At 49.2% G+C, this 22,880-nt stretch overlaps 2 protein-coding genes across 5 annotated transcripts in view; one reads left to right on the plus strand and one right to left on the minus strand.

Moving 5' to 3' along the window:
• Positions 1-2,425, minus strand: part of GNAZ (G protein subunit alpha z) — a 117,435-nt gene extending 115,010 nt beyond the window's left edge. Inside the window, exon 1 of one of the 2 annotated variants that reach the window (XM_069961206.1) lies at positions 2,219-2,425. The gene's annotated coding sequence lies outside the window, so the exon portion shown is untranslated. Of the gene's footprint in view, positions 1-2,175 lie in introns of both variants that reach the window. The other variant, XM_069961205.1, reaches the window with a different exon arrangement.
• RSPH14 (radial spoke head 14 homolog) overlaps positions 1-22,880 on the plus strand; it is a 170,385-nt gene that overhangs the window by 132,636 nt on the left and 14,869 nt on the right. For all 3 annotated transcript variants that reach the window (XM_069961209.1, XM_069961208.1, XM_069961207.1), the window contains exon 5: positions 22,438-22,663. In XM_069961209.1, the coding sequence (XP_069817310.1) occupies positions 22,438-22,663 (226 nt within the window). The remainder of the gene's footprint in view (positions 1-22,437; positions 22,664-22,880) is intronic.

The raw sequence follows: 22,880 nt of genomic DNA on the forward strand, positions 1-22,880 counted from the left end.
GAGAGCCAGGGCTGCAGCCTGACATTATATGGAGAGAGCCAGGGCTGCAGCCTGACATTATATGGAGAGATCCAGGGCTGCAGCCTGACATTACATGGAGAGAGCCAGGGCTGCAGCCTGACATTACATGGAGAGAGCCAGGGCTGCAGCCTGACATTATATGGAGAGAGCCAGGGCTGCAGCCTGACATTATATGGAGAGAGCCAGGGCTGCAGCCTGACATTACATGGAGAGAGCCAGGGCTGCAGCCTGACATTACATGGAGAGAGCCAGGGCTGCAGCCTGACATTATATGGAGAGAGCCAGGGCTGCAGCCTGACATTATATGGAGAGAGCCAGGGCTGCAGCCTGACATTACATGGAGAGAGCCAGAGCTGCAGCCTGACATTACATGGAGAGAGCCAGGGCTGCAGCCTGACATTATATGGAGAGAGCCAGAGCTGCAGCCTGACATTATATGGAGAGAGCCAGAGCTGCAGCCTGACATTACATGGAGAGAGCCAGGGCTGCAGCCTGACATTATATGGAGAGAGCCAGGGCTGCAGCCTGACATTATATGGAGAGATCCAGGGCTGCAGCCTGACATTACATGGAGAGAGCCAGGGCTGCAGCCTGACATTACATGGAGAGAGCCAGGGCTGCAGCCTGACATTATATGGAGAGAGCCAGGGCTGCAGCCTGACATTATATGGAGAGAGCCAGGGCTGCAGCCTGACATTACATGGAGAGAGCCAGGGCTGCAGCCTGACATTACATGGAGAGAGCCAGGGCTGCAGCCTGACATTATATGGAGAGAGCCAGGGCTGCAGCCTGACATTACATGGAGAGAGCCAGGGCTGCAGCCTGACATTACATGGAGAGAGCCAGGGCTGCAGCCTGACATTATATGGAGAGAGCCAGGGCTGCAGCCTGACATTATATGGAGAGAGCCAGGGCTGCAGCCTGACATTACATGGAGAGAGCCAGAGCTGCAGCCTGACATTACATGGAGAGAGCCAGGGCTGCAGCCTGACATTATATGGAGAGAGCCAGAGCTGCAGCCTGACATTATATGGAGAGAGCCAGAGCTGCAGCCTGACATTACATGGAGAGAGCCAGGGCTGCAGCCTGACATTATATGGAGAGAGCCAGAGCTGCAGCCTGACATTATATGGAGAGAGCCAGAGCTGCAGCCTGACATTACATGGAGAGAGCCAGGGCTGCAGCCTGACATTATATGGAGAGATCCAGGGCAGCAGCCTGACATTACATGGAGAGAGCCAGGGCTGCAGCCTGACATTATATGGAGAGATCCAGGGCAGCAGCCTGACATTACATGGAGAGAGCCAGGGCTGCAGCCTGACATTATATGGAGAGAGCCAGGGCTGCAGCCTGACATTACAGGGAGAGAGCCAGGGCTGCAGCCTGACATTACATGGAGAGAGCCAGGGCTGCAGCCTGACATTACATGGAGAGAGCCAGGGCTGCAGCCTGACATTACATGGAGAGAGCCAGGGCAGCAGCCTGACATTACATGGAGAGAGCCAGGGCTGCAGCCTGACATTATATGGAGAGATCCAGGGCTGCAGCCTGACATTACAGGGAGAGAGCCAGGGCTGCAGCCTGACATTACATGGAGAGAGCCAGGGCTGCAGCCTGACATTATATGGAGAGAGCCAGGGCTGCAGCCTGACATTATATGGAGAGAGCCAGGGCAGCAGCCTGACATTATATGGAGAGAGCCAGGGCTGCAGCCTGACATTACATGGAGAGAGCCAGGGCTGCAGGGAAATCAGTGCCCAGTCACTGGGACTCAGGGCACAGATCACAGCTGTTACCAGCGCTGGCACATGGGTATATAGTAAGCTGGATGCACGGTTCTGCTGCACGTAGTCCCAGCATAGTCAGGGCTGCAGCCAGAGGACACTGCTCCCCAATGAGGAAGATGATGGGGAAGGGATGGCAGCATCTCCAGGAGGGCGAAGGTCAGCAGTGTGATGGCAGCCTGCCCCCATCCTAGGGTGACAGCTCTGACAGAAATGTCCTCTACCATGCAGGCAGCAGCCACCGTGCAGGCAGGCAGGCAGGCAGCCCTCCGTCTCAGTGACAGCCGCACCCTGCACCTTGGCTGCCATGCACATCTTCTCGCAGTGTAATACAATAAGAGGGATGGGGGGACGTGCAGAAGCCCCTTACCTAGTGCAGCCTCCAGCTGTGGGGGGCCTCCAGCATGGCTCACCTAGGTGCAGAGCCCGCTCCAGTGCCAGCAGCAGCAGCAGCAGGGCTAGTCTCCCGGGCGGATGGCTAACCCTTCATGGTGGAGCGTCCTGTCATCCAGCAGGGGGGTGCTCGCTGTGTCCTGTGATAGGGAGGAGGGGGAGGCTGTCCTGTGACACGGGAGGAGGAGGGGGCTGTCATACAGGAGGGGAGCTGCCGAGCTGCCCCGTTCTCTCCAGGCAGCAGGGGAGGAGTGAGGGGAGGGCGGGGGGCTGAGCTGCCAGCACGAGGAGGGAGGGGCGCCTGCCAGCCGGGAGGGACCGCCACAGCCAGGGGGGCGACACAGAGGTGCAGGGCGGAGGATGGGGGCAAGGGGGGCGACATGGGGGGCAGGGGGGGAGACATGGAGGGCAGAAAATGGGGGGCAGGAGGGGGCGACACAGAGGTGCAGGACGGGGGCCTGGGGGGGGGGCGACATGGAGGGCAGAAGACGGGGGCCTGGGGGGGGGGGGGGGGGCGACACAGAGGGCAGAAGACGGGGGCCAGGGGTGGGGCTGCCCTCTCCATGCACCTGCAGAGCATCCCACCACTCACCTGACCCCTATATATACACCACTGCAAGGCATCCCTTCTCTGCAGAGCATCCCACCACTCACCTGACCTATATGTATACACCACTGCAGAGCATCCCACCACTTACGTAGACCCTGTATACACACCACTGCAGAGCATCCCACCACTCACCTGACCTATAAGTATACACCACTGCAGAGCATCCCACCACTTACATGGACCCTGTATACACACCAATGCAGAGAATCCCACCACTCACCTGGCCCCTGTGTGTACACCACTGCAGAGCATCCCACCACTCACCTGACCTCAGTGTATACACCACTGCAGAGCATCCCACCACTTACGCTGACCCTGTATACACACCACTGCAGAGCATCCCACCACTCACCTGACCCCTATATATACACCACTGCAAGGCATCCCTTCTCTGCAGAGCATCCCACTACTCACCTGGATTCTGTGTATACACCACTGCAGAGCATCTCACCTCTCACCTGACCCCTATATATACACTACTGCGAGGCATCCTTCTCTGCAGAGCATCCCACCACTCACCTGGCCTGTTTGTGTACACCACTGCAGAGCATCCCACCACTCACCTGGCCCCTGTGTATACACCACTGCAGAGCATCCCCCTACTCACCTGACCCGTGTATACACCACTGCAGAGCATCCCACCACTCACCTGACCCATATATATACACCACTGCAAGACATCCCTTCTCTGTAGAGCATCCCACCACTCACCTGGGCCCTGTGTATACACCACTGCAGAGCATCCCACCACTCACCTGACCTATATGTATACACCACTGCAGAGCATCCCACCACTTACATGGACCCTGTATACACACCACTGCAGAGCATCCCACCACTCACCTGGCCCCTGTGTGTACACCACTGCAGAGCATCCCACCACTCACCTGACCTCAGTGTATACACCACTGCAGAGCATCCCACCACTTACGTGGACCCTGTATACACACCACTGCAGAGCATCCCACCACTTACGCTGACCCTGTATACACACCACTGCAGAACATCCCACCACTCACCTGACCCCTATATATACACCACTGCAAGGCATCCCTTCTCTGCAGAGCATCCCACTACTCACCTGGATCCTGTGTATACACCACTGCAGAGCATCTCACCTGACCCCTATATATACACTACTGCAAGGCATCCTTCTCTGCAGAGCATCCCACCACTCACCTGGCCTGTGTGTGTACACCACTGCAGAGCATCCCACCACTCACCTGGCCCCTGTGTATACACCACTGCAGAGCATCCCCCTACTCACCTGACCCCTGTGTATACACCACTGCAGAGCATCCCACCACTCACCTGACCCCTATATATACACCACTGCAAGACATCCCTTCTCTGTAGAGCATCCCAACACTCACCTGGGCCCTGTGTATACACCACTGCAGAGCATCCCACCACTCACCTGGCCCCTGAGTATACACCACTGCAGAGCATCCCACCACTCACATGGGCCATGTGTGTACACACTAATACAGAGAATCCCACCATTCACCTGACCCCTATGTATACACCACTGTAGAGCATCCCACCACTCACCTGGGCCCTGTGTATACACCACTGCAGAGCATCCCACCACTCACCTGGCCCCTGAGTATACACCACTGCAGAGCATCCCACCACTCACATGGGCCATGTGTGTACACACTAATACAGAGAATCCCACCATTCACCTGACCCCTATGTATACACCACTGTAGAGCATCCCACCACTCACCTGACCTATATGTATACACCACTGCTGAGCATCTCACCACTCACCTGACCCCTGTGTATACACAACCACAGAGCATCCCACCACTCACCTGAGCCCTGTGTATGCACCACTGCAGAGCATCTCACCACTCACCTGCACCTTGTGTATACATCACTGCAGAGCATCCCTCCCTAAAACACAGTCCTCTGACTGACCCTGTGTATACATCACTGCAGAATATCCCTTCACATTACACCCTCACCTGAGCGATATATGTGTATACCTCACTGCAAAGAACCTCTATGCAGTATACACTCACTGACTCTGTGTATTTCTGACTGCAGGGTATTTCTCCCTGATCCCTTTAATTTAATCGCCCCTCCATAATAACCAATGCAGGAAATGTTTGCACTTGAAGGGAATCTGTCCTCATGTTTGTGGTGCCCTGTCAGAGGGCAGAATGAGATACAGACAGTTTAGAGTCCGTTTACACAGAAAATTATCTGACAGATTATCTGCCAAAGATTTAAAGCCAAAGCCAGGAATTAAGGCTGGTCCGAACCTGCGGAGGTTCAGGTTTGTATGAACCCGAACGCTCGGCATCAGATTCCCGATGTCTGGCCGCTCCGTGCAGTGGGTGGATACAGCAGGAGGACCACCTGGAAAACTGGGATACAGCCTATGGCTATGGCTGTATCCCAGTTTTCCAGGCGGTCCTCCCGCTGTATCCACCCTCTCCACGGAGCGGGCAGACAGCGGCAATCATTGCCGAGAGTTCGGGTTCATACAAACCTGAACCTCGGCAGGTTCGGACCATCCCTACCAAGAATGGATTTGAAAAGAGGAGAAATTCCACATTTTTCTTTAAGATCTGATCTCTGTTTATAGTCTGTTCCTGGCTTTGGCTTCAAATCTTTGGTAGATAATCTGTCAGATAATCTTTCTGTGTAAAAGGACCCTTAGGGTCCTATTCCACGGGCCGAGGAGGGCCCGATCAACGACATTTACTGGGCCTATTCCATGGCCCGATGATTGTTGAGCGAGGGCTGCAAGGACATCGTTACCAATGTCCTTGCAGCATCATAAATTACCTGTCCAGGCTTCTTCTCCGCGCTGTCTTAATCCCCGGGTCCTGCGCGCTCTATCTTCGGAATGGCCGGTCAGCTGACAGGCCACACTCAGCCAATCACAGGCTGTGGCAGTCCCGGCCTGTGATTGGCTGAGCGCTCCGTCAGCTGACTGGCCATTCTGAAGATAGAGCGCGCGGGAACCGGGGATGAAGACAGCGCGGAGAAGAAGCCTGGACAGGTAATGTATGCTGATGCTGCTGCTTGTCAAATCGTCGGTCGGCCGCCGCACACTGCTATTCAACCGTAGCGATGCGCGGTGGGGGAACGATGATTTTAGGTCTGGCCCTAAATGAACGATCAGCCGATGACACGATCACCGGCTGATCGTTCTCTCTATTTCACCGAATGATAATCGGGCAAATGGGGCCGATCCGGCCGATTATCGTTACTGTGGAATAGGGCCCTTAGTCTGTCCTATCTCCACTGATTGACAGCTTTCTCTGTATACACATCTATAGGGATAAAGCTGTCATTCAGCAGTGTGTGTGGGGGGGGGCACCTTGGTTTATACAGCAGACTCCTTCCTTACACCACTTGTGCCTTACACCACGCCTTGTGCAACAACTGCTTCAGGGAACCTGTCAGACAGGAGACCGGGGGCCAAACCCACCTTACTTCTGCATAGAGCGCCGGATACTAAGGGCCCTATTCCACTGGACGATTATCGTTCAGATTATCGTTAAATCATTTGAATCTAAACGATAATCGTTCGGTTGAAATGCAGTTACGACTGAACGAGAAATCGCTGATCGCTTTATAAGACCTGGACCTATTTTTATCGTTGCTCGTTCGCAAATCGTTTGCATTGAATAAGACGCGTTCGGTCATTCGCAGTAGATACGAACGCAATAGCGAAGAAAAAACAGAAATGGTGGAAATAATTTGAAATTACCAATTTTAAGCACATCTAAGTGCCCTGTAATGGTATTATACCCTGTATAATAGTACCAGGGGCGTAACTAGAAATGGCTGAGCCCCACAGCAAACTTTTGATTGGGGCCCCCCCCTCCTCGACCAACCACTATGCCATCAACACACCCAGCTCTACACAGGTTCTATACACCATATAAATTACACTGCAGTTATATTAAGTGACTCACAGGGGACGCCTTCTCTCATTAGAGTTGTTTCCTTTTCATTTTCTTCTCCATCTGTCCTGGGCCATTATAAGAACTCCGAGCCACGAATCCACAGAATCTGCCAGACAGACAAATTAGGCTCTGTGTAGACAGCTTATAGATTGCCCCTTGTTCAGTCCTCCATATAGATGGCCCCATGTGCATCTACTATAGTAGAGATCCCCCTCTGTGTAATCCATTTATAGTAGATGACACCCTCTGTGCATCACCTATATCAGAGGTAGGGAATCTCTGCTCTCCAGCTTCTGCAAAACTACAACTCCCATCATGTATGGACAGTCAAAAATAAAGCTGTAGTTTTGCAATAGCTGGAGAGTGTCAACCCCCCAGTGTAGTTCCCCTTATAGATGCCCCCTAGTCCCCTTCATAAATGGCCCCTCTGTGTAGTTCCCCTTTTAGATGGCCCACATTCCCCATAAAAGTAGCCACCAGTGTTGTCCATCCCGGTCCCGCATATAGGTAGCCCCCAGTGTTGTCCATCCCCGTCCCGCATATAGGTAGCCCCCAGTGTTGTCCATCCCCCATATAGGTAGCCCCCAGTGTTGTGCATTCCCATCCCCCATATAGCCCCCAGTATTGTGCATCCCCCCCATATAGCCCCCAGTATTGTGCATCCCCCATATAGCCCTCAGTATTGTGCATCCCCCCATATAGCCCCCAGTATTGTGCATCCCCCATATAGCCCCCAGTATTGTGCATCCCCCATGTAGCCCCCAGTGTTGTCCATCCTTAGCCCCCAGTGTTGTCTATCCTTAGCCCCCAGTATTGTGCATCCCCTTCCCCACATAGCCCCCAGTATTGTGCATCCCCTTCCCCACATAGCCCCCAGTATTGTGCATCCCCTTCCCCACATAGCCCCCAGTATTGTGCATCCCCTTCCCCACATAGCCCCCAGTATTGTGCATCCCCTCCCCCACATAGCCCCCAGTATTGTGCATCCCCTTCCCCACATAGCCCCCAGTATTGTGCATCCCCTCCCCCACATAGCCCCCAGTATTGTGCATCCCCTTCCCCACATAGCCCCCAGTATTGTGCATCCCCTTCCCCACATAGCCCCCAGTATTGTGCATCCCCTCCCCCACATAGCCCCCAGTATTGTGCATCCCCTTCCCCACATAGCCCCCAGTATTGTGCATCCCCTCCCCCACATAGCCCCCAGTATTGTGCATCCCCTTCCCCACATAGCCCCCACTATTGTGCATCCCCTTCCCCACATAGCCCCCAGTATTGTGCATCCCCTTCCCCACATAGCCCCCAGTATTGTGCATCCCCTTCCCCACATAGCCCCCAGTATTGTGCATCCCTAGCCCCCAGTATTGTGCATCCCCTTCCCCACATAGCCCCCAGTATTGTGCATCCCCTTCCCCACATAGCCCCCAGTATTGTGCATCCCCTTCCCCACATAGCCCCCAGTATTGTGCATCCCCTTCCCCACATAGCCCGCAGTGTTGTGCATCCCCTTCCCCACATAGCCCGCAGTGTTGTGCATCCCCTTCCCCACATAGCCCGCAGTGTTGTGCATCCCCTTCCCCACATAGCCCGCAGTGTTGCCCCTCTGATTAAAAAAACAAACACATAACTCACCTAACCCCACGCTCCCCCGTCGGTCGCCGGTCTCCTCTTCTCTCTGCCTCCGCCCGATGAGCAGCCCTCTGGTGAAGTCCCGGTAGCGTCATCGCTGAGCGCTCAGTGTGCGCCGCGGCGGCTGGGACTTCCGGTTTGTGTTCTTAGTACCGGAAGTCCCAGCCGCGGCGGCGCACACTGAGTGCTCAGCGATGACGCTGCCAGGACTTCACCAAAGAGCTGCTCATTGGGTGGGACACTCTTGTGATCGCAAGCAGAATGCTTGCTTGCGGTCACAAGAATGATTGACAGGGCGGGAAGCCTATGGCTTCTCGCGCTGTCAGTCAGAACACTGAACACCCGGGAGGCCCGCTCGGCCGCCGGGTGTTGCAAGCGGTCATCTTCGGGGGGCCAAGGCCACGGGCCCCCTGATGTTAGGGGCCCCGTAGCAGCCGCTACGGCTGCTACGGCGGTAGTTCCGCCCCTGAATAGTACCCTATAATGATTATAAACATTGCCAAAGCACCTCCAGAAATGGAGTTAAAGTGCCCTCCTAAGAAACATCTGTCAGTGTCCCCCCAGTTGTCTGGGATAAAATATTTAGCTATGCTGCAGGGGACATGCCAGTGATATAAACTTACCTGTCCTGCTTCACCACAGCTGCCGTGTTCCAGGCTGCCCGTTCCAGCCGTCCGAAAATGGAAGCTCAGAATGAACAGTATAGATTTTATGCTGAGCTTCCATATCTGGTGTGGCACATCACCAAATGTTTAAAAACGCTGACAGTGTCAGAGAGCGGGCAACCCAGAACCCGGCAACTGCGATGGAGTGGGACAGGTAAGTACACCTCAGTGACATGTGATCCCTCCCCGGCAGCATAGCTAAATATCATCTTATCCTGGACAACCCCTTTAAGGTACAGATTGCTCCATTAACATTGCCAGAGCTGAAGCCCACTCTATAGAAGAGGCCAGTTGATAGAATAATCCCTCTGTAAAGGCCCTATTACACGGGAAGATTATCGTGTGGAAAATCGTTATATTATTAAATCGAAAATCGTTATATCGTGTGGAAAATCGTTATATCGTGTGGAAAATCGTTATATCGAATATTGCTCCGTGGAATAGAGAGAACTATCAGACGATGATCGTTGTCATCGGCTGATCGTTCATTTAGGTTCAAACCTAAAATCATCGGTCGCCACCTGCGTGGAATAGCAGTGCACGGTGGGCAACAGACGATTTGAAAATATCATACTTTACTTCACCAGGCTGCTGGTCTTCTCCTCCCTGGGTCCCGCGCGGCAGCATCAGCTTTGGAGCGGCCTGTCTGAACTGACAGACCGCTCAGCCAATCACAGGTCGGGAACAGGCTGCAAGGGCTTTGGTAACGATGTCCCTGCAGGCCTTGCTAAACTATTGTCAGGCCGTGGAAAAGGCCCAGTAAACGAGCGCCAATCTAGCTGATCGGTGCTCGTTTACATCGTTGATCGGGCCCTAGTCAGCCCGTGGAATATCACCCTAAGGGTATGTTCACTCTGGGTAAAATAGGCAGAATTCCGCGGCGGAGCAGAGAGCCGCGGCAGCGGAGGAGCGCACTCTCCCATAGACAGGCAATGACACACTGAGGCAGGCAGAATTCCGCCTATTTTAGTCAGTGTGTACATACCCTAATTCCAAATCGCTCCTTCTTTTGCTGGGATCAGATGGAGTAAACGATCATCGCAACAATCTTCGTAACTACCGACTATCGTTCTGTGCAATGTGGTGTACGATTTCAGGCTAACAATAAACAATCTTGTTTGCAGTTGTTAATCCTTAACCGTTAAAAATCACTTAGGGTCCTATTACACGGGCCGATGAAGGCCTGATAATAGCTGTAAACGAACGCCGCCCGATTATCGTTTAACAAGGGCTGCAGGGACATTATTACCGATGTCCTTGCAGCCCTTGCTCAACCCCTTAGTGACCGCCAATACAGCTTTCTACGGCGGTCACTAATGGTCCTTATTCTGCTGCCATCAGCTTTTTACGGCGATGGCAGAGAATAAGGCTGCGGGGCCGGGACGGCCCCCACCCCATCCCCCCGGCTACCGGAGGTAGCTGAGGGGTTGGGGCAGTGTGTGGGGTCCGTCCCGGCCCCCCCCCCCCCTTACCGACGATCGCCGCTATTAACGTTATAGCGGCGACCGTCGGTAAAGGAGATTACCGGTGCCGCCGCCGCCTTTCATCTCCCCCCGCCGTGAATCTACGGCGGGGGGAGATGAAATAAGTGTCCCCCAGACCTCAGATCAGCCCCCCCTAGTGCCCCAATAACTAACTCCCCTCCCCCGGCGGCCATCATTTCCAAGATGGCCGCCGCCATCGCTGTGAATCGACTAATGTCGGTTCACAGCGATGTAAAAGTTAAAATGAATGAAAGCCCCATGCTCTCCGCCACCGGAGGTAGCGGAGAGCATGGGGCAGTCATCAGGGACCCCCCCTGTGGGGTCCCGGTACAAGCGATCAGCGGTATATACTATATACCGCTGATCGCTTGTGCCATGTGCTCCCGTCACTTTTTATCCCCTTGAATGATTGGTGACAGGGGATAAAAAGTGATGTCCCCCCACCCCCCCAGTCGCCCCCCACCCCCCCTGTCACCCCCGTCCCCCAGTCACCCCCCCTTCCCCATATACTCACCGGATCTACGGAGCTCCTTCCTCCTCGACGTCCTGGCTGGTTATGAAGTGCGCATGCGCTCCACAACCAGCCAAGCTCTGAAAATTTCTCTGTCACTGAACTATGATTACTGAGATAGAAAATATCACAGTAATCATAGTAATACAGTGAAAATGAATGTATAAAGTACAAAAAGTGACAAACATACAAAAAAATAAAACACACACTTTTTATTATAGTAATAATTGCAGTTTACTCCCAAATCACCCCTAACCCCTCCCCAGATTACCCGTAACCACCGCACGTTGCCCATAACCACCGCACGTTGCCCGTAACCACCGCACGTTGCCCGTAACCACCACAAATTGCCAGCGACCCCCTCCCGATTGCCCGTAACCACCCCAAATTACATGTACCCACCCCAGATTACCTATAAGCACTTCAGTTTATCAGTAACAATCCCAGATTGTCTGTAACCCTTCCAGGTTGCACATAACCCCCCAGGTTCCCCGTAATCACGCCAGATTACATGTAACCCCCCCCAGATTGCACGTAACCACCGCGTGTTGCCTCTGACCACGCCACGATGCCTCTGACCACGCCACGTCGCCTCTGACCACCGCACGTCGCCTCTGACCACCGCACGTCGCCTCTGACCACCGCACGTCGCCTCTGACCACCGCACGTCGCCTCTGACCACCACACGTCGCCTCTGACCACGCCACAGCGCCTCTGACCACCCCAAATTGCCAATGACCCCCTCCAGATTGCGGTGCCCATGCCAGATAACAGGTATCCACCCCAGATTGCCTATAAGAACTTCAGTTTATCCGTAACCACCCCACATTGCCCGTAACCACCCCACGTTGCCCGTAACCACCCCAGATTGTCAGTAAGCACTGCAGGTTGCCCGTAACCACCCCACGTTGCCCGTAACCACCCCAGATTGTCTGTAAGCACTGCAGGTTGCCCGTAACCACCCCACGTTGCCCGTAACCACCCCAGATTGTCTGTAAGCACTGCAGGTTGTCCGTAACCACCCCACGTTGCCCGTAACCACCCCAGATTGTCTGTAAGCACTGCAGGTTGCCCGTAACCACCCCACGTTGCCCGTAACCACCCCAGATTGTCTGTAAGCACAGCAGATAGCCCGTAACCAGCCCACGTTGCCTGTAACCAGCCCACGTTGCCTGTAACCACCCCACGTTGCCGTAACCACAGCAGGTTGCCCGTGACCACCACACGTTGCCCATAACCACCCCTCGTTGCCCGTAACCACCCCACGTTGCCTGTAACCACCCCAGGTTGCCGTAACCACAGCAGGTTGCCCGTGACCACCCCATGTTGTCCGTAACCACCCCAGATTACCTGTAACCACCTCAGGTTGCCCATAACCACCCCTGGTTGCCCGTAACCACCCCACATTACCTGTAATCTCATTTTTTTTTATTCTATTTTAGTAACTGCGCTATTCTAATAACCATTACTAGCTGCAATTTTGCTCCTGTAAATTGGCGCTCCTTCCCTTCTGAGCCCTGCTGTGTGCCCATACAGTGGTTTATGCCCACATATGGGGTACCATTGTACTCAGGAGAACCTGCGTTACAAATTTTGGGGTACTTTTTTCCTCTTGTTCCTCGTGAAATTGAGAAATTTCAAACTAAACGAACATATTATTGGAAGAATTCAAGTTTTTCATTTTTACTGTCTTCTTTTGAATACTTTCCTGTAATACCTGTGGGGTCAAAATGGTCACCACACACCAAGATGAATTCTTTGAGGGGTGTACTTTCCAAAATGGGGTGATTTATGGGGGGTTTTCTCTCTGCTGACACTACAGGGGCACTGCAAACGAACCTGGCGCTCAGAAACTTCTTCAGCAAAATTTGCATTGGAAAAGCTAATTGGCGCTCCTTCCCTTCTGAGCCCTCCTGTGTGCCCATGCAGTGTTTTATGCCCACATATGGGGTACCATTGTACTCAGGAGAACCTGCGTTACAAATTTTGGGGTACTTTTTTCCTCTTGTTCCTCGTGAAATTGAGAAATTTCAAACTAAACGAACATATTATTGGAAGAATTCGAGTTTTTCATTTTTACTGTCTTCTTTTGAATACTTTCCTCTAATACCTGTGGGGTCAAAATGGTCACCACACACCAAGATGAATTCTTTGAGGGGTGCACTTTCCAAAATGGGGTGACTTATGGGGGGTTTTCTCTCTGCTGACACTACAGGGGCACTGCAAACACACCTGGCGCTCAGAAACTTCTTCAGCAAAATTTGCATTGGAAAAGCTAATTGGCGCTCCCTTCCTTCTGAGCCCTGCTGTGTGCCCATACAGTGGTTTACGCCCACATATGGGGTACCGTTGTACTCAAGAGAACCTGCATTACAAATTTTGGGGTGCTTTTTGTCTCATATTCCTTTTGAAAATGAGAAACTTTAATCTAAACGTATATATTATTGGAAAATTAAAATTTTCTAATTTTTTACTGCCTGATTGTGAATACTTTCCTCCAGCCCCTGTAGGGTTAAAATGCTCATTATACCCCTAGATTAATTCTTTAAGGTGTGTAGTTTCCAAAATGGGGTCACTTATGGGGGTTTTCAGGATACCAGACTTCTAAATCCATTTAAAAAAAGAACTGGTCCCTAAAAAAATCAGTTTCACGAAAATGTGATAATTTGCTGATACATTTCTAAGCCCCATAACACCCTAAAAAAGTAAAATATGTTTACCAAATTATGCCAGAATAAAGAAGACATATTGGTAATGTGATTTAGTAACTAATTTATGTGATACGACTTTCTTTTTTTAGAAGCAGAGAATTTCAAAGTTCATAAAATGCAAATTTTTTCAATTTTTCATGATATTTTGATGTTTTTCACAAAAAACACACAAAATAGTGACCAAATTTTGCCACTAACATAAAGTGCCATATGTCACGAAAAAACAATCTCAGAATCGCTAGCATACGTTAAAGCATCACTGAGCTATAAGAGCATAAAGTGAGACAGGTCAGATTTTGAAAAATTAGCCTGGTCATTAAGGCCCAAACTAGCTGCAGCACAAAGGGGTTAACTTTATACATTACCTATCCATGCAGCAGGGCTCCTCTTGCGGTCTTCTCCCCGGGTCCCGCGCCCTCCAGCTTCAGAGCGGCCTGTCTGAGCTGACAGGCCGCTCAGCCAATCACTGGCCGCGGCGGTCCCAGCCAGTGATTGGCTGAGCGGCCTGTCAGCTCAGACAGGCCGCTCTGAAGCTGGAGCACGCGGGACCCGAGGAGAAGAAGACCGCAGAGGAGCCCCGCTGCATGGATAGGTTGCATGGATAGGTAATGTAAATCATCAGTCGCCGGCCACGCACCACTATTACATGTAGCGATGCGCGGTCGGCGCAAGACAATTATAGGTTCAAACCTATATCAACAATCGTTGTGTTTATTACACGGAGCTATAATCGACTGAGTCGGGCCGATTATCGTTCCGTGTAATAGTACCTTTACATGGGGCGACTCTGGGAGCAAGTGAGCGGCGACCTGTCAGGTTAGCGCTTGCCTAAGTCTTAGTGTGTCTTAGGGCCAGTTCACACTGAGTAAAATCGGCAGGATTCCTCAGCAGACATGTCAATTGTTTACGCAAAAAGCGGAGAAGAGCGGAGGCGCGAGCCCTCCCATAGAGACGCTGTTTGACACCGAGGCAGACGGCATTCCGCTGAATTTACTTCCCCAGTGGGGGCTGCTGACATAGCTATTTTACATTCATGTACCCAGGCCATCAACTTCATTGGGTTTTTGTAGGGTCCTCTTTACCAGCATGCCGCACCTGCTCAAATGGGTCTAAGCTCCCACCAAACCCCCACGGACCATAGGTTCTGTGACTACCGCAAGTGCAGCCTCACTAATCCTCTCCGGAGTGTGTATATCACCTGACGCTGGATACACATGGCTGACAAGATTTCCTTAGTTATACACATAATGTGCTAGTCCTAATGGATTAGCTTGTAACTCATGTGCGCCGCTGCGCTCGGCTTCCCGTCTGTACGCACACAACGTTGTTAACCTGCACGGTGCAGACTCTGCAGCACGTTGGCTGCGCCCGCCCAGCGCCCTACAGGCAGACACAAGTGTGAGGTGAAATGTGACGTGGCTCTGTAAGACAGAAGAAAAACCGTTACCATGGCAACCACTACAGCACATCACATGATCACAGCAGCATGTGGCTTCTGGGACAATATATATATATATATATATATATATACTATCTACAGTATAACATATATATATATATTATCACACAATGCTGCGATATCCTATTGTGCGTACTGCTGGGTGACGTTTTACACAGCCCTCAGCCCTTGCAGCAATGTGCCCTAAGGATTCTGCAATGAATGAAGACTGATGCTCCTGTCTGTGGATTTTATGCAGATTTTGTGTGGAGGAGATCTGTAAAATTTTTATGTATGAATGGACAAAAAAAACAAACTATTCTATATCAGGGGAAGGGAGCTTTGGCTGTCCAGACATGATGGGAGTTGTAGTTTGGCAACAGCTGGAGAGCCAAGGTTCCCTACCCCTGTTCTAAATGGTGTGTGCGCCGCCGGCTAATTTCCCATTGACTTCAAAGGAGCACATTATTACGTTGACATAAAATTACAGACGTATTTTACCTTTATTTTACAGTCTTAGGGTACTATTTCACAGAACGATAATCAGCCCGATTCAGCCGATTATTGCTCCGTGTAATAAATACAACGATCGTTGATATAGGTTTGAACCTATAATTGTCGGCGCCGACTGCGCATCGCTACGTGTAAAAGCGGTGCGCGGCCAGCGGCTGATGATAACCATTACATATCCAGGCTGCAGGGCTCCTCTTCTTTTCCCCGGGTCCCACGCGTTCCAGCTTCAGAGCGGCCTGTCTGAACTCAGAGTCAGCTGAGACAGACCACTCTGAAGCTGGATCGCGCGGGACCCAGGGAGAAGACCGCAAGAGGAGCCCTGCAGCCTGGATAGGTAATGTATAAAGTAAAAGCAAGAGCTGCAAGTATAAAGCCAGCATACGCCACCCCACCTTTAGGTTTATGTAAATACATATAACCTATCTAGGAGTATGTGCACACTACGGAAATCACGCAGATAACTTGACGCGGATTCCATCGCTCACCCCCCAACGCTCCCACTTAAATTTTCACCGGTCCCATAGGCTCTATTCTATAGTCAGATGGATTCCGCCATCTGCACGAAGAATGAACGTGTTCATTCTTTGGGTGGGCGGCGGAATTGGCCTATGGAGTCTATGGGACGGACGCAGAGTGAAGTGGGAGCGAGTGGCTGAATCCATGGCAAGTTATCCACGTGATTTCCATAGTGTGCACATACCCTAAGGTTGGATTTACACCACTCATTTGTAAATTACTTTTATTTAAAAATCTCAACTCTCTGTCAGGAACTGTCCAGAGCAGCAGCAAATCCCAATAGAAAACCTCTCCTGCTCTTGACAGTTCCTGTCATGGACAAAGGTGGCAGCAGAGAGCACTGCGTCAGACTGAAAAGAATACACCACTTCCTGCAGGGCATACGCAAGCTGACAAGGACTTGAAGGATTGAGATTTCTAAATAGAAGTGATTTACAAATCTATATCACTTTCTGACATTTTTTTTCACCAGAGCATGCTCCAGTTGCACTCTCCTCTAATCCTTTAACAACAGCATACAGCCCAAACATGGTGTGAATCTAGCCATAAAATGAGTCCCTCCTGCCATGTCAGCTGTATATAAGCTGGTATTATTCTACTACACCAGTGAACATATATCATACATATACTTACATGCACAATTATATCATCAGTAATCTATTGTCTCTTACCTGCAAATGAATATATTTTTTCTTTGTGATCAATTGTTATCGAAGTGTATAAAAGAAGAGCAAAAATATATCAATAAGCAAAAGATAGTCCTATGGCTCCTTCACCATGGACCTGTTCTGGCAGGGACACTCCTAATGTTGGTAAGATTTATCTCATACACCCCCTGCTTTTGGGTTAATCCATGGTGGAATGCAAGTGAGTATTAAGGAGATCACAAAGAACGTAGTGACGGAACGGCGGCTGATTATCGGACGTCACACACTATGTGGGCACTGGTAATTGGATGACGTCTGATGTCTAATACTGGATCCAGCCATGAGGTTCCCCCACTGGTTTCTAAGTAATGTCTTTAATAGCTTGTAGCTTTGTTTTCACTGAAACACAGAAATGTGGATATATGTCGCTTCAGAGGTTCTAGTCATTGCAGTCATTGTATAGATGCTGCAGCTGCAGCTCCGCAAGAGGCTCCTGTACGTGATAAAATATATCCTGTCACGTAGTTTGGGGAATAGTAAAGAGCTTGATTTGTTTATAAAGGCGCCCTCATACATTCTTTTTTTGTGTAGCCTCCAAAAAACACCTAAAAAACTGTTGTTTCCATGCATTTCTGTTTTTTTCTGGCATTTTTGACTTTATGTGTGAATATTCTTTTTTTGTGGGCTGAACTTTTTTTTTTTCCTCTGCCATCACATGACCTAGCTGAACCCCAAAAGATGACAAAAACGCCATATGCACAGCAGTAGAGTTTTAGGGTACAAACGCACACACCGTATACGCAGCAGATAAGCAGCAAATACGAAGCAGATCTGCAGCAGATTTCATGGTGCAGATTTGATGCTGTGTTCAGTTTGCTGCATATCGCAGTAGTAAATACGCTGCGTATACGGTGTGTGTGTTTATACCCTTAGAGACAACCAGAAAAATCCCATTGAAGTCTATGGGAGAAAAAAAAATGCCACAGTTTGCAAAAAAAAAAAAAAAAACTATTCTCAGCATGCTGCATTTTGTAAAAACTGCCAGAGGAGAAAAAATTGGCACCCCCCCCCCCAAAAAAAATAAAAAAAATAAATTGGCGCAGAGCTGCTCCCCGCTCGCTGTATGTGAGTGTAATAGTACAGCCAGTGAGCGAGGAACAAGGGGAAGTGAGCGCTGAGCTTCACAGCTCCCCGGTTATCGGGCCGTGTAATACGACCTTTAGATATTGTCCCCGCTCCTATACACAAGCAGGATGTGTGATCTGTTCCCATGTCCGCCCTCTCTTCAGCAACCAAAAAAAAAACAACAATTTTTAGTTTGTTGTAGAAAAGAAATACATGTGTAAATTGACCAGCGTCAAAGTGAGAGGTCACCTACCTTTCATCCTCATAGTAATTTGAAGTGTTCCCCAAAATCCTGGTATCATTGACCAGGTTCTGTGGCCAGCTGAAAGTGAGTGAAGCTGTAATACTGTAATACTCTGCTTAGTAATTTCTGAACACATCCTTGTATGGATTAGAGCTCCAAAATAATGTTACAGATCTCTAATACTCTCCTCTATTCACATAATTACAGGGGTTTCTACAAATATATATATATATATATATATACAGTATGACCACTATATATGGTCAACAATCTTTAGGGGTTTCATACCTAACATACTTGCAAATACCCATAGAAATCCTCTCCTGCTCTGGACAGTTCCTGACATGGGCAGAGGTGGCAGCAGAGAGCACTGTGTCAGACCTAAAAAGAATAAACCTCTTCCTACAGGACATACAGCTGCTGATAAGTACTAAAAGAAGGGAGATGTTACGATATAAGTAAAAATTACAAAACTATATAATTTTCTGGTACCAGTTGATTTGGTAAAAAAAAAAGGCTGGTGTTCCCCTTCAACTCTAATATTTGACCTATAATGTTTTATGTGGGTTATTAGTTGATACCTGAAATACCGGATAGTATGTTCACATGGGGCGGGTAGGCTGTGAAGTTTTGAGTGGAAAATCCATTGCATATTACAGTAGCAGAAAAGTAGATGGGATTTGTAGAAATAATCTCCAGAAAATCTGAAAATCGACCTTCAGTAAATCTGCAGCCTGTCATTCTATGCTGTGGCCACTCTGCAGATCTGTTGCATTCCCTTCATTCTCAACATTTGGTGGTGGTTGCTTATATATGTTGTTCCTAGCACAAAAGCAATGCATACATACCATCTGCACTACTGTGTGATCCGGCACCTTCACTTTATCCTGTGACAGAGTCACAGAGGTGGGTCTATTACGCTGTGAGCCCCCCGTCCTGCTCCCCGGATGCCGCTGGATCTTCAGGCCACCTCCGCTCCTCCAGCTGTCAATCATTCTGGAAGTGGCAGCTGGAAAGTGGTATGGGAGCTCACAGTGTCACAGACCCGCCTCTGTAACTCTGTCAGCCCGAGATAAAGAAGGTGAAGATGCCGGATCACACAGCAGCGCTAATGGATGCTAGGCATCCCTTTATTAAATGGCCGCATGAACCATACAGATTAATTGTGCCATGTAAAGTCACTAAAAACGAGCGTCGATCTCGATGATCATTGCTCATGTGCGATGATGGTGATCAATGATCATTGCTAGTCCGAAAAATACGTAAAAGTACCCTATGGCTGTCCATAGGATATGCAATCATTGTCTGATAGATATGGCTGCCACTTCATCTCTTCTCGGCTATGGTGGCCCCCCTGCATCTATAAGACACATATGGAAAATCCTGTGGATATGCTGTAAATGTCTAAGGTTGGAGTAGCCCTTTAAAGGGGTTGTTCACCAATATATATATTTTTTTAAATCAACTGGTTCCAGAAAATGCCAGAGATTTGTAATTTACTCCTATTAAAATCTTCTAGTCTTCCAATACTTATCAGCTGCTGTATGTCCTGCAGGAAGTGGCATTTTTTCCAGTCTTGAGAGGAGTAGAGGTTTTCTATGGGAATTTGCTACCACTCTGGACAGTTCCTGACATGAACAGAGGTGGCAGCAGAGAGCACTGTGTCAGACTGGAGAGAATACACCCCTTCCTGCAGGACATACAGCAGCTGATAAGTACTGGAAGACGGTAGATTTTTTTTTTATTAGAAGTAAATTACAAGTCTCTGGCACTTTCTGGCACTAGTTAATTTGAAAGAAAACATTTTTTTTGGTGAACAACCCCTTTAAGTTAAACAAATCACCCATCTTGTGCTTTAGAAAGCATTCTTTGCAATATATTTTTTTTTCTGAAAGGAAAACAAATATCCTCTGTAATAATGGGGCCCAAGAGATGCAGCATCCTCTCTTATTTGTCAGTGAATCATGAATTTATTATTTTGTGCCCAAACAATGACCGTAAATCATAATGAGCAATATAATTTTGCTTAAGATGTCTTTTCCTTTCCACGAGGAGACTTGAGGTTTTTGTATGTTCTCTCTAAATGTCAATAGATGAGGTTAATCAGGGCTCGTAGCTCCCAGCACAGTCGGCTCGCAACCCAGCCATGATGAACATACATCTACTACTACAGTTAATGAGATTAAGAAAGCCCATCTCAATCTATTCCTATCTATGGACAAATCAGCATCGCATGACAGTACATCCAGCAACATGGTCAAGTTGTGTCTCTATTATACAGAAGAGTCGCCCCATATCAGCTAGGAAGCCCAGATTTGGATCAAATTGAAGTTGTATCTAACAGTGCTGATACAGACAGTATAGAGAGGGTTACATGCCAAGCACACACATTAAAGGAGAAGTCCAGCGAAAATTTTTATTAAAGTATTGTATTGCCCCCGAAAAGTTATACAAATCACCAATATACACTTATTACGGGAAATGCTTATAAAGTGCTTTTTTTCCCTGCACTTACTACTGCATCAAGGCTTCACTTCCTGGATAACATGGTGATGTCACTTCCTGGATAACATGGTGATGTCATTTCCTGGATAACATGGTGATGTCACTTCCTGGATAACATGGGGATGTCACGACCCGACTCCCAGAGCTGTGCGGGCTGTGGCTGCTGGAGAGGATGATGGCAGAGGGATGCTCAGTGTCCCTCCAGTGCCCTGTTCCCTCAGTGTCCCCCTGCCATCATCCTCTCCAGCAGCCACAGCTCACACAGCTTTGGAAGTCGGGGCGTGACATCACCATGTTATCCAGAAAGTGACATCACCATGTTATCCAGAAAGTGACATCACCATGTTATCCAGGAAGTGACATCACCATGTTATCCAGCAAGTGACATCACCGTGTTATCTAGTAAGTGACATCACCATGTTATCTAGTAAGTGAAGCCTTGATGCAGTAGTAAGTGCAGGGGAACACTTAATAAGCAGTGTGGGACAATAATAAAGAATGTATACTTACCTGTCCCCGTGCCCCCACAGTTATTCCGCAACAATTACAGACAAGCTCTAGTAGGAAAGGAACTGTAATTGTAAATGCAGCACAGATTGTCCCATAAAAGTTTAAGAGAGGGTCCGTAATTTTGATGGAAGAAATGTCCGTATTGTCTGCAAATTTGTTAAAAATATGGATAAATAATCATTTTAAACCATTCCCACAGGTAATCATACTATTCCGCAAAAAATATAACATGTCCTTGGGCAGACTTTAAAAGGGATTGTCCAGCAAAAATCTTTTTCTTTCAAATCAACTTCAGAAAGTTATATAGATTTGTAACTTACTTCTATTTCTAAAGTCTTCCTGTGCTTATCAGCTGCTGTATGTCCTGCAGAAAACGGTGTATTCTTTTCAGTCTTTTCAGAGCAGTAACAAATCCCCATAGAAAACCTCTCCTGCTCTGGACAGTTCCTGACATAGACAGAGGTGGCAGCAGAGAGAGCTGGAAAGAGTAGAAAGAATACACCACTTCCTGCAGGACATACAGCAGTGGATAAGTACAGGAAGACTTTAGATTTGTAATAGATATAAATTACAAGTCTATGGGATGCGCATTTTTGTGGACGTTACAGATGTTGAATCTGTAACGTCAGCAAAATATACGGATTACTATACGGATTCCCTGCAAAAATAAAATTGGATTGCAGATGCACTACGGACAATTTTTTTTTGCGGATTACGGACAATGATTGTGGAGATAATACACGGTCACTGAATGTGTGAATGACACCTTATTATTCCTACAGCATTATATTGTGTGTCCTCCTGGACGGAAGAGGCCTCTGGGCAGCTGAAGACTTCTGCTCCAGCATGTGTCATAGTCTGGTTCGGGCTTGGCTGCTTGCTAGGTTAGCAATATCTCGTTTTGTTCTATCAGACATATACAGTAACAATGATGTCTCCGCAGCTCCTCTGCACATTGGAGATGTTCTAGAGCCATCTGCTGTTTGCTACAAAATGTAAAATGTCCTTAGGGAAAGATTTGGAGTCAGCTCCCAGTGCCATTGTGGATTTTATGTGACACATCCTATGAAAGAAATATCCAATATATCCATAGAGATTAGGCGGCATATTTACAGCCCATTGAGACTTTGGTGAACGCACGAATGGGCAAAGTGTCAGCCCCATATTGTTACATCCCATAATCTCTGGTGTCTCTATTGCAGGTGCAGCAGCTCTTGTAGACGCAGGCCTGGTCTCACAGCTGGTGAGGAAGTTGGAGTCAGAGCTGGATGAAATACAGGAGATCATCTTGGACACCCTACATTTCTGTCTACAAGCAGATGCGGCCCAGGCTCTTAGTGCAGGAGCTGTGATCATCCTCAAGGAAAAACTCAGCCACCCCACAGTGAGCATTAGGAGGAAGGCCGCCTGCGCCCTTATGGAGATATGGTGAGAAAGATGAAATGATCCGTTTCCGCTTGCCCCACCCTTAAATTCCACTAGGGGGCAACACAAACGCCTGCTTTTTACGGCAACTGCTGGACTGCAGGGCTGATGCAGTGTCCATCTATTTAAAGCGACTCTGTACCCACAATCTGACCCCCCAAACCACTTGTACCTTCGAATAGCTGCTTTTAATCCAAGATCTGTCCTGGGGTCCGTTCGG

Source organism: Dendropsophus ebraccatus, chromosome 3 (assembly GCF_027789765.1).
Source record: "Dendropsophus ebraccatus isolate aDenEbr1 chromosome 3, aDenEbr1.pat, whole genome shotgun sequence".
Lineage (NCBI taxonomy): Eukaryota > Metazoa > Chordata > Amphibia > Anura > Hylidae > Dendropsophus > Dendropsophus ebraccatus.